Below are 12,804 nucleotides of genomic sequence, written 5' to 3' on the forward strand. Positions count from 1 at the left end.
TAGTACAGAGTAATGAACATGCACCTGATTTACTATAGTATAAACTTAGGTTATGTGAATCTGTGTTTGTAGTAAATATCCACTTATGTCAAAAGAAACTTGGGGATTTTTGACTGTATGCTCATTTTATCTTTGATTAAACTTTAGTAAACCAGGCCCTAAATATCCAGTTTAAAGGGTCAGACCATCCAAAATGAAATATTAACATTTTAGCAAATAAATTGGCATTCAATTGTCTCATTACCATCGAATTTTAAACACACACCTTTCTCTGCAGCATATATTTTCCACCAATTTCGCTCTCATACCACATACAAATGTAGCCTGTACATGGATATGAGGATTGTACATGAGCAGTCAGTGCAGCTCAAAGGCCTCAGAATTCGTTAACTGGTGAAAGACGTTTTTGTAGTACCTACTGAAAATTGATCATATTCATTTTTTATTTACTCATCTGACCAGTATAAAATGGAAGCTGAACGATGATTCGTAATGGGAAAATTTTATGAACATTTTGGACTCATAACGCAAATATTTCATCTTTGGTAATCATCTTGACACACACAAGAAAGAAAGCACTAGGTAATTAGCCTATTAGGTATATTAGTAAAGGCCATTGATATTGGCTTAATATATAGTAAATTATTCTAAGATATCTGTGTTTCAAGAAAATTTTATGTTTAGCTTGTATAATGGTTGTGCATACTGGGCACACCACTAGATGTGAGCGTAGTAGCCATTTTGTTCAGGTCACAAGTCTCCCATGCCATCTCCCAAGCCAAAAGACAGAGCTGCAGTGACCTTCCCCCGCCTTCTCCTTAAGTTCATACAATCCACAACCTCTTCATAGCAGACACCTTTTATCAATCTCCCAATACCCATCTAAAGGCCAATAAAAGTGTATGACTTGGCCGTTTCAGTGACTAAAAACTTAACAGATAGTGGGTCATAAATACCTTAGTTGGAATCCCTAGAATATGCATATCTGTCTCTCGGTAGAATCCATCATCCCAGTATATTCCATAACTTCTAAAATAACAATAGCACAGCCAGAATATACATATTTACTTTCCTCAGTTAAATTATAATGTTTTAAGTCCAGACACCCCTGTCAGACCATATGGGCAATCACTGGCACCCTTATGCCTCCAAGGTAAAGTAGACATCTGAAACCTAAGATATTTATTTCAAAGCGAATTTCACACTGGACAATAATCTGCTGGTTAGCATAAACTGTGGTCATAAACATGGCGACATCCCAGCAACCACACCTTAGACCAGATGATTGGTCAGATGGTCTCTGTCAACACCCCCCTTGATGTGAAGAAAAGTGGAACGCATCCACATTTTGAGAGTTCTCATGCACAATCAACAAGGACCATCTGTTAAGTTTGAGAATCAATAACAGCTTGTCCTTTGACTAAACTCCGATACACCTAAGAACACTGAAAGTATTCTTCCTTTTCAACCCTTTTCTTCTGTTTTATTGTCTCCTTATTGCCTGTAACACCCTTCTGTAAAAAAATTATTTGCACCAGTTTGACCTTTTCATTAATAAACCTCATCTTTAACTGTGCTATGCAAACTAAAACAGAAACCCCGTCTCTTGAAGAGCCCTACTGTATAAAAAAAAAAATATATATCATCCGACTATACCCATCGTGTACCTGGTAGCATAGCCTGAAATGATACACCTCCGAGTCAGGACCCCTGACAGTGTAGACAGGAGACGCGGGAGTGCAGAGTGGCACAAGTGCCTGTAAGTCTTGCTTGCAGCAGGGCAAGTGTTTTCGCTGGGCAGGAGAAGTCATCAGCTGACTTCAGCAAGCAGGCGGGCAGCTGGCGACAGCAGGCAGAGTAGCAAGGTCAGGCAGGCCGGGTCATACAGACAGGATAGATCGGGTACAGGGCACAGACATAAGCGTGGTCAGTAAACAAGCCAGCTCTGGAACTGATCAATAGAACAGGAGCCAAAGGAGCAGACAGAAGCGAAGGTCAGGGGACAAGCCAAGGTCAATGCAGGTGGAGTTCAGAGAATGGTCAAGACAAGCCGGGTCAAAAACTGGAAGCAGTATACAGATTGACAGGATTACAGGTTACACAGAAGGCTGAAGACAAAACAGCACTGATCCTGAGCACTGGCTGAGTTTAAATAGACTGTTTGGGCACCAGCATCTGTCACAGGTGCACACAAGCATCAGCACACATGAGAATGCGTGACAACTTGTGTTCACGCATATGTATTAGCCAGTGCCCAATTCTTGCAAGCACGAAAGGGTTTAACCTGTGCACAGAAGTTCATCCAGAGAAGTTATCTTGTTTGCTGGCATGCGCATCCTGACATTGCTCCCTCCCAATGGGCAGCCTCCACATGCCCAACTGAGCTAGTTTCCTCCAGATGGTTACGACTGAATGCCTAATTCTTAAGAATTCTTCTCAGGTTCATACCCTTTCCACTTGACCAAGTACTGGATCTGATTCGGTCTTCCGTGCAATCCACGATTGCCTCCACTTCATATTCCTCCTCATCATTCACCCTTACTGGCTCAGGAGGACCACCATTTCATTCAGGAAATAGGTCTGGCACCACAGGCTCCAGTAAAGTTATATCAAAAACAGGATGAATTTTATGGGAATCTGGTAGCACAAACTCATAGGCAACATTATTGATTCTCTTCTTCATGGGAAATGATCCCACATATTTAGGACCCAATTTCCTAGACAGGCAGGCTAACTTTAAATTTGTTGTGGCCAACCATACCTGATCACCAGGACCTTTTTATCCAAATACCCTTTATTGTACCTTAGCCTGTTTCTTGTAGTAGCTGATTATTATAGCTGAAGTTTACTTTATATTGAAGAACTGGAATTGGACATTCATGAGCTGTGGTGGTCAGGAATGAAGGGGGAAGCTCATAGAATGAATGAATGTTCAGAATTGTTATACGCAAACTCAGCTAATGGTAGCAGTAACACCCAATCATCCTGCGAGAAAGATGAGAAGCAATGTAAATACTGTTCCAGTGTCTAATTGGTTCTTTCAGTTTGACCATTGGTTTGCGGGTGATATGCTGAGAATGACCGCTCAATTTTCAGGGTCTCACACAAAGCCCTCCAAAAACAGTAAGGCCATGCAAACGCACTATTTCTTTTACTAAAAATGGTGCTGTCTGTGTGCCTTTCATGGGTACGAAATGTGCCATCTTCGATAAACAGTCCACAACCACAAAAAGATAGCAGTGTGGTCTTCAGATGGAGGGAGTTCAACAATGAAGTCCATTGAAACAATTTTCCAAGGTCTGTCAGGAATCAGAAGTCGTTTCAGCAGACCCCAATCCTTCAGATTTACTAAAACCATATAATATGAGGTCAAAGGAGGAGTTTAGGAGTTTCAATTTGTATGCAATCAGGCAGGCCCTTGCACTACATGGTTTTGGTAAACCTGAAGGAAAATAAATCAGCAGAAAATCTGATAGTGTGTATGGGGTTTTAGGCTTCATGTACACTTGAACTACTTTGACCTCCGGCCGAGGTAAAACAAAAAACAAAAAACCTCAGATTTTGTGTGTGTTGTGGCCGGTCATCAAAACTTTCCTACCCTGAACGTAATTCTTCTGCATTTAGGAGAGGGAGGTTAGAAGAGATTGAATCTCCCCTAACCACAGTAGCTTCTAAATGATCCTAAAAGCCTATGTATACATGGACACATAGGCTTTAATGGAATGTGTTTAGGAGCTTTGGCAACAAAAATTTAAATAAAAAAGCCAAAAGCTCCTAAACTCAACTTTAGGGGCTGCTAGTGTACATGGAGCCTTAGTCCTGCTAGTCTTGTTTCAGATACATGCAAGACAAGTCTCAACATGCGCTGGGCCACCAAAAATGTACGCTGCAAGAGTTTGGAAGTTTTGTGAATTTCCGAAAGGTCCTGCAAGGGCATGGTCATGGCAGAGACCAAGAGCAGCGACTCAAAAGTTTACAGGTACAAAAAGATTACCCTCATGCCACAACAGTCTATCCTTTACTTGCAAAGTCATCCCAGAAGGTGGCGAGATTCCTATAGATGCTTGCTTGATTTGTAACAAGTCCCCCTGCAAAAGAAGAAAGTTCCCAGAAGATAGGATGGTATCTGGCAGAGGAGATTCTTCTGAGTCACTAAGAAAGAGCATGCGGTTTTGTGTTTTTTTTTTTTAGACACCGGTCTGTAAATTATATGAAAAGCCAAATCGAGAAAAATAATGTCCACCTGGCCTGCCATGGTTTCAGGCATCTCATGGCTTACAAATAATCCAGATTTTTGCGGTCAGTGTATATCAAGATTGGGTGAGCTGCCCTTCCAACAGGTAACACCATTCCTCGAGAGCGGATTTGATCGCCAAGAGTTCACGATCCCCAACGTCAGTCCTTTTCTACAGGCGACAGCTTGCATGAGAAGAATGTAACAGGGTGTAGTAATTCCTTAGCCCCTTGGCATTGGGACAGTAAAGAACAAAGAGAAGCACACCACTCCAGGCAAAAATCAGCTGCAGATCTCAGCTCACCACTGTGGAAGACGAACAAAACAAGGAATTGGTCGCACACTGGAACTCCAAAATTATCTCGATGTCATCTTTATTGTCAAAAGGGTCAGACAGATACAGGCAATGGTAGACGTTTCACAAGCGATAGCTTGCTTGTTCACAATTGGGACAGTACTGCCCCTACTGCTGTTTCTGAAGAATCTAGTTCTAGGACATATGGTAGAGCAGGGTCTGGGTGCTGGAAAACAGGTGCAGAAGTAACTAGTCCTTTCAAATGCGGACTGCGCCCCAGAAGTCCAATGAATCCAATTGCATAGTTTGGCCAGTTGAGTAATAGAGGAAATTATTGCAGAGAATCCCTTGATAAACTTCGATAAAGGTTTGCAAATCCTACAAACCACTATACCCCTTTGTCTGTGGGAGCTGGCCAGTCCAAAATGGGAGAAACTTTGAGGGTCCATCTACATGCCCTCTGTGGAAAGGATTAGACCCAAACTGGATACTCCAGCTCTCAAACTCACATTTTTCTGGTTTTGCATATAGGCCAAGCTGTCAGAGTCAGGCCAAAAACACTTCTGACATGTCCCAGATGAGCCACCAAGGTAGCAGAAAATATCCAAATGTCATCTAGGTACACGATGAGCAATAGGTCCAAGTAATCCCAGAAAATGTAATTGATAAAGTGCTGAAATGTTGCTGGGGTATTGCAAAGTTCGAAAGACATTACCAAGTACTCAGACTGCATTTCACAATTGATTTGGGCACTGTTTCATTTGCCACCCTACCACCAGTGGTGTTCCAGGAAATTTACCAGCATTAGGGATGGCTAGAGGTCGATCTATTGCCATCCAGGTTCAACAACAAGCTACAGCAGTTTGTGTCCCGAACATGGGATCCTCTGGCAATCCCAGCAGATGTTCTGGTAGTACCATGGAGTCAGTACTCCCTGGTTTATGCTCCCCTCCTATCCCTCCAGTTCCACATTTGTTGCAAAGGATTCGGAATGGGGGTTCCAGTCATTCTGGTGGCACCAACCTGGCCCAGAAGGCCCTGGTTCCCGGAGAGTGTGAGCTTGACAATAGACAGGCCATGGACACTTCCACGTCGTCCTGATCGACTGTCTCAAGGTCCTATATTCCACCCAAATTTACAGTCTCTAAATTTGATGACATGCCTATTGAAGCTAGGGTGTTAAAGGACTGTGGCATCTCGGGACCAGTGGCGTCTACCCTAGTGAATGCTAGAAAAGCTGTCACTAGGAAGATCTATCAGGTGTGGAAGACTTATATTGCTTGGTGTGAAGCCAAAAAATTACATCCTCAGAAATATGCGATTGGGAGAATTCTCTCTTTTCTACAGTAAGCTGTGGAAATCAATTTGGCTTTGAGTACAATCAGAGGTCAAGTGTTGGTCCTATCAGTATTCTTCCAAAGGCGTTTAGCCTCCCATTCACTGGTCCACACCGTTACGCAGGGGGAAACTCGCTTGCTTCCCTCATTAGGTTACCTAAGGTGTCCTTGGGACTTGAACTTGGTGCTGTCTGTGTTACAGAAACCATTTGAACCTATTAAGGAAATTCCATCAGACTTTGTCATGCAAGCTAGGCTTCTTGATGGCTATCACCTCGGCTAGAAGGGTGTCAGAGTTGGTGGCCCTTTCATGCAGGGAACCGTACTTGATCCTTCACCGCGACAGGGTCATGTTAAAACCTGTTCCTTTTTGCCAAAAGTGGTGTCGGCCTTTTATTTAAATCAGGACATTACTTTGCTTTCTTTTTTCGCTCAGCCTCGTTCGGCGGAAGAGAGACGACTACATTCTTTGGACGTCAAGGTTTATTTTCAGTCTGGATTTCGCCCACAGCACTCCACAGAAACTGCCCTCCTAAAACTCACTAACGACTTACTAACAGCCAAAACCAACGGTCATTATTCCATACTCTTACTCTTGGACCTTTCTGTTGCCTTTGATACAGTTGACCACCCCCTCCTCCTCAAAAAACTATTTGCTTGGTCTCCATGGCTGCACTCTCTGCTGGTTTGAATCTTACCTATCTCATCGCACCTTCAGTGTCACAACTCCACTTCCTCTTCTCCAACTCCCCTTTCCATTGGGGTCCCCCAAGGTTCTGTCCTTGGACCTCTACTATTCTCGATCTACACGTCCTCCCTGGGTCAGCCGATAGCCTCCCATGGCTTTCACTACCATTTATATGCTGATGACACCCAAATCCATCTCTCTACCCCTCAGCTCACCCCATCAATCTCCTCACGCATCGCTGATCTACTAACAGACATATCAGCCTGGATGTCACACCACTTCTTCAAACTTAATCCATCTAAAACTGAGCTCTTAATATTTCCTCCCCCACGTACCCCTTCACCTGACTTCTCTGTCAAGATTAATGGCACATCTGTCAGTCCATCCCCACATGCCAGGGTGCTAGGGGTAACCTTAGACTCCAAACTGTCCTTTCAGGCCCACATACAAGCCTTGTCCAAATCATGCCGCCTTAGCCTCCGCAACATTTCCAGAATACGCCCCTTTTTAACTGACACCACCAAGCTTCTAATTCACTCCCTTGTCATCTCTTGCCTCGACTACTGCAACTCCCTCCTCCTTGGATTACCTTTACACAGACTATCCCCCCCCCCGCCCCCAGTCCATAATGAATGCCGCTGCCAGACTCATCCACCTTACCAGCCATTCAGTGTCCTCCACCCCTCTCTGCCAATCCCTGCACTGGCTTCCACTCACCCAACGAATAAAATTCAAAGTACTAACAATATTTTACAAAGCCATCCATAACTCTGCCCCCAGCTACATCACTGACCTAGTCCCAAAATACCAACCAAACCGCCCTCTTCGGTCATCTCAAGACCTCCTGCTCTCTAGCTCCCTTGTCACCTCCTCCCATGCTCGCCTCCAGGATTTCTCCAGAGCTTCTCTCATCCTTTGGAACTCCCTACCCCAATCTGTCCGACTGTCCCCTAATCTATCCATCTTTAGACGATCCCTGAAAACCCTTCTCTTCAAAGAAGCCTATCCTGCTTCTAACTAACACTGTTTTACTTCCTCCATCAGCTCACCCCCCACAGCTATTACCTTTTGTATCAATTGCCCCTTCCTTTGTAGATTGTAAGCTCGAACGAGCAGGGCCCTCTGATTCCTCTTGTACCAAATTGTAATGTCTGCCCTCATGTTGTAAAGCGCTGAGCAAACTGTTGGCACTATATAAAACCTGTATAATAATAATAATAATAATAATAATAATAATAATAATAATTTGTCTAGATCTGCGGAGACCCGAGGTTCAAACTTTTTTGTTTTACCAAAAGGACCCAAGAAAGGGCAGGCAGCTTTCATTGCCAATTGGGACCGTCAATTGGTCATTCAAGCCTACGGTCTGAAACGTAAAGCTCCTCCCTTGAGAGGGTGAGTGCTCATTCTATCCGGGGTGTAGGAACCTCCTGGGCTTTTCGCCATCAGGTATCTGTGGCTCAGATTTGTAAGGCTGCTACCTGGTCTTCAGTGCATACGTTTTATCAAGTGGCTGTTCGATCAGCCAAGGATCCGGCTTTCGGCCGCAGTGTACTGCGGACTGCTGTATAAGTTCTGATGGCTATTGTTTGGCAGCGCGTCTCCCTCCACTCAAGGCTATTGCTCTGAGGCGTCCAAGTAGGTAATATTAGCCTAACTCTGTGTCCCATGATGTATGAAAAAAGAAGTAAAGGAATTTTTTTGTCATACTTTTTTTTTTTAGTACATCATGGGACACAGAAATCCCTCCAATCTTTTTTGAGGATTCAGTGCTTGCCACAAAACTGAAAGTACTTCCTGTATGAGAGGGGTTATAAAGACTTTGGTCTACCAGTGTCTTTTCAGCCGGGAGGTGAAGTACAACCCAGCAGGTATTGAATATTAGGCTGACTCTGTGTCCCATGATGTACTCAAAGAAAAGGATTTTACAGGTAAGTATGATGAAAAACTCCTATTTTTCATGTGGCAAAACGTGTGTTTGTTTCTGTGTTTGGGGTGCCAGTAACAAGTAATGGCACCAAAAGCGCAACTAGTTCACTTTAGGCGTATAAAAGTGGCCATACACTATACAATCTGATTGTACAATCTCCTTTAGATTTACCCGAACTATGGAATAGGATAACACATCTATCCAATTACTCTGTACCCAAGCAGGCAGGCTCTTGTACTTCATAACTAATGGTAGATCTAGGGCCGGGCATTGGTGCTTTGATTCTCACCAGTTCAGAAGAAGCCGGCAGAGATCCAAACCATGTATTGGCATGCCGATTGTACCAAGTTGATCGATTGGTACAACCAGCCTGCCAAAGTTGATCAAATTTTACATGATTATCACTAGCAATAATCACTGTCTTCTCCCAGCGGGGTCCCCGCCAAGACAATACAATGGCTTGGCGGGAGGGATTCCCGTCAACACTGTCTGTGAGGATAGGGTTGCAGGAAAGAAATTTGCTCAGTATATGGCCTGAAATTGATTGTATGTGTGCACAGAGGTGGGTGGGAGCCATCATACAATAATTTGGATGTTGAGGTAAGGGCTGGTGCAGATTATTATATAAAGCTTTTTTTCTGCAAAAAAAGGTGCATTCATGGTATATTGTACCAAAGTAAGCTGAAATTTAGAGTGAAAAAAAAAAGTGAACTTAGCCTTTAAAGAAAATGTGCAAAAGTAATATAGAATTATTACCTCAAATTTTTTAGCATGGTGAAGTCCCCCAGCCCAGTTAATTGCGATGTCACAAATCTGCGGATCAACAATTTTAAGAATGCAATTAGATTTGGAAAAAAAAATAAAAAATAAGTCAACCAAAAACGTGTGGATTTTTTTAATTTTATAGCAGAAACAATTATTTCTATGCGTATAGTTTATAATCTATGTGTTCAATGGTACTTTATAAGCATTATTTACCACTGAATTCATTTTATTCTATACCCACTTCCAGGCCAGGCCTTTGCTGGCACTTTTTGTTTACATGTAACAATCAGTACTTTTTGCTAGAAAATTACTTAGAACCCCCAAATATTATATATATTTTTTAAAGCAGAGGCCCTAGAGAATAAAATCGGTGGGTGCTGCAATTTGTCATGTCACTTTTTTTTTTCTTTTTTGATTAAACTTTTTGGAATTTTGAAGCAAAAAAATAAAAATGCATAACCCAATTTTTTTAGTAAAATATAAAAGATGTTAAGCAAAGTAATTAGACACCAAACATGACATGCTTAAAAACTGTGAACACCTGTGCAATGGTGACAAAGGACATACATTTTATGATCCATAGGCTACAGTTTATAAGCCTTTACAGCTTACCACTTTAGATTTACAGAAAAGATCTAGTGCTAGAATTACAGCCCATGATCTGACATTGGCAGGGATACCTCACATATGTGGGATGATCACTGTGTGCTTGACTGTCGCGTGCGTTCCCCTTTGCACATTAGCAGGTGGTCACTTAAAATTTTTTTTTTTTTTTTTTTTATTCATTTTTTTGATCACTTTTATTGCTGTCACAAAGAATGTAAAAATTATTGTGGTAAATTCTCTTCATGGAGAATAAACCCAAATCCATCCTCTGTCCTTAAAAGCATTCAAGATGAGTGTTTTCAAATGCTTCTGATTTTCTAAAAATAGCGCCATTGATATCTGAGTAAACTGGAAATTATGTCAGGTCATCTCTTCTGAGCTACCATAGCCCAGGGCTGAGCAAAGCCAATATGGGCTTTGTTTGGCTCTATGATCAGCCGGAAAACGTGGCGGCTGGTGGCTTGGGTCTCACAGTGGGGCGATAGAACCCATGAAAGCCGTCTTATAAATAAAAAACCCAGTACAGTAGTGATTAAATACACCAAAAGAAAGCTCTATTTGTGTGAAGAAAATGATCCCTTTCATGACTAAGCCTATTTTTGGTGTTTACAAGTTAAAATCCATATTTTTTGCTATAAAATTACTTGGAGCCCCCAAACATATTACATATATACATATATATTTTTTTTTAGCAAAGACTCTAGAGAATAAAATGGCGATTGTTGCAATATTTTATGTCACACGGTATTTGCGCAGCGGTGTTTCAAACGCAACTTTTTGGGAAAAGGGACACTTTCATGAATTAAAAAAAAACCGAAACAGTAAAATTAGCCCAATTTTTTTGCATAATGTGAAAGATAATGTTACGCCAAGTAAATAGATACCAAACATGTCACACTTTATAATCGCACGCACTCATGGAATGACGACAAAGTACGGTACCTAAAAATATCAATAGGCGACGCTTTAAATTTTTTTTACGGTTACCAGGTTAGCGTTACAGAGGAGGAGCTCTGATGATCGCGGCGATGCCTCACATGTGTGATCTGAATACCGTTTACATATGTGGGCACGACTTCCGTATGAGTTTTCTTTGCTTTGCGAGCTCGCGGGGACGGCGGGCGCTTTAAAAAATATATTTTTTTAAAATTTATTTTAAAATGAATAAATTGTTTAAAAAAAAAAAAAAAAAAGAAAAAAAAAATAATAATTCTGAACACTTTTATTGCTGTCACAAGGAATGTCCCTTGTGACAGTAATAGGTGGTGACAGGTACTCCCCGATCCCTCCTTTACACTTCATTGTATTCAGATCGACGAAAACAGCGATTCTGAATACTGTATATTTTTTTTAAATTGGCGCCATTGCCAGCCGAGTAAACGGGAAGTGACGCCATGACGTCGCTTCCGTGTTTACTATTAGGAGACTGGAATGACGCCGATTATGGCGTCATTCCAGTTCCTCCCCAGAAGCCGGAGGCATCGGATTGTGAATCGGTGCTCCCGATCGAGCGGGAGCACCGGTAACAGTGGCGGGAGGCGGCGGGAGGAGGGGGCGTCCCCTCCCGCTCCTCCGGCATAACAGCCGAGCGGTTTTTAGCCGCTTCAGTTGTTATGGCTGGATAGCCAATCGTCCGCTGTAAAAAACAGTACCAGGATGATGCCTGCAGGTGCGGGCATCATCCCGGGATATACCCCCTGGAAGCAGAATACGCAAATCTGCGTAAGCTCGGCGGGAAGGGGTTATATAAATTTTATATCGGTACAGTGTAGCATGATCGCGCAATTGTGCAACAGCGCTGAAAGCTGAAAAACGCCCTGGGCAGGAAGGGGGTATAAGTGCCCAGTAAGCAAGTGCCATACCCGAAAGAGCAGTTTATTTTTTTTTTTCCTCAGTTCAGGTTTAAAACTGATAAGATGTGGGATTCAGATGTGGTCCCCATCAAAGGCAATGAGCCTGGATTTAACATTTGAATCGCACCACAGTCTTCAGAAAACTCACAGGACTCTATAAATTAGCAGTAAATTTGCACTGCCGCTGCAAGGCATATATGTGAACCAGCTCCATAGAAAGCCAGTTGGGTCTACCTCATGCAAATCGGATGCAGTTTAACCTCTTGCTGACCAGTCGCCGCAGTTTTACTGAGGCAGAACGGCACGGCTGGGCGAAACAACGCTATGTCACATCAATTTGCCCTTTGGCCACTAGGGGCACATGCGCGCCAACACCATGTACATGGAGACGATGCGAGTACCCGGTGGGCGCAAAGACTGTCGTGATCGCTTGTGACAGGAAGAGAACCGGGATCTGTGTGTGTAAAACACACAGATCCCAGGTTCTTTCAGGAGAGAGGAGATAGTACTATGTATGAACACCGATCTCTCTCTCTCTCTCTCCTCCTATACAGTCCCATCCCCCCCCCAGTTAGAAACACACATAGGGAACGCCCCTTCCCTGCCAGTGACACTTTTATAGCACTGATCGCTGTAAAATTGTCAATGGCTTCAAAAATGTGTCAATATTGACCGATGTGTTGGCCATAATGTCGCAGTCCCGATAACAAATAAAAAAAATAAAAATCGCAGATTGCCGAAATTACTAGTGAAAAAAGAAATATATAATAAAAATGTCATAAATTTATAGCGCAAAAAATAAAAACCACAGAGGCAAGCAAATAACACGAAAAGAAAGCTCTATTTGTGAAAAAAAAGAGATGCCAATTTTGTTTGGGTACAGCGCTGCACGACCACGCAATTGTGAGTGAGTTAAATCAACACAGTGCCATATTGCAAAAAATGGCCTGGTCATTGAGCAACCAAAGCTTCTGGGGCTGAAGTAGTTACAAGGCATCCAATTTGCATATATGTGACTGGAGCCTAACTCCCGGCCATCTCTATGGTCTTGGGGGGCCGGAAGCGAAGCCATGACGTCATTTTTGACACTGGCAGT

General features: G+C 42.7%; 1 protein-coding gene across 1 annotated transcript in view; it reads right to left on the reverse strand.

Moving 5' to 3' along the window:
• HDAC3 (histone deacetylase 3) overlaps window positions 1-12,804 on the reverse strand; it is an 82,679-nt gene that overhangs the window by 27,703 nt on the left and 42,172 nt on the right. Inside the window, 1 exon segment of the mRNA XM_077474170.1 lies at window positions 9,241-9,297. Coding sequence (XP_077330296.1) covers window positions 9,241-9,297 — 57 coding nt within the window.

Source organism: Lithobates pipiens, unplaced genomic scaffold (genome assembly GCF_037356315.1).
Source record: "Lithobates pipiens isolate NorthernLeopardFrog02 unplaced genomic scaffold, aLitPip1_a1.2 Scaffold_8, whole genome shotgun sequence".
Classification (NCBI taxonomy): Eukaryota; Metazoa; Chordata; class Amphibia; order Anura; family Ranidae; genus Lithobates; species Lithobates pipiens.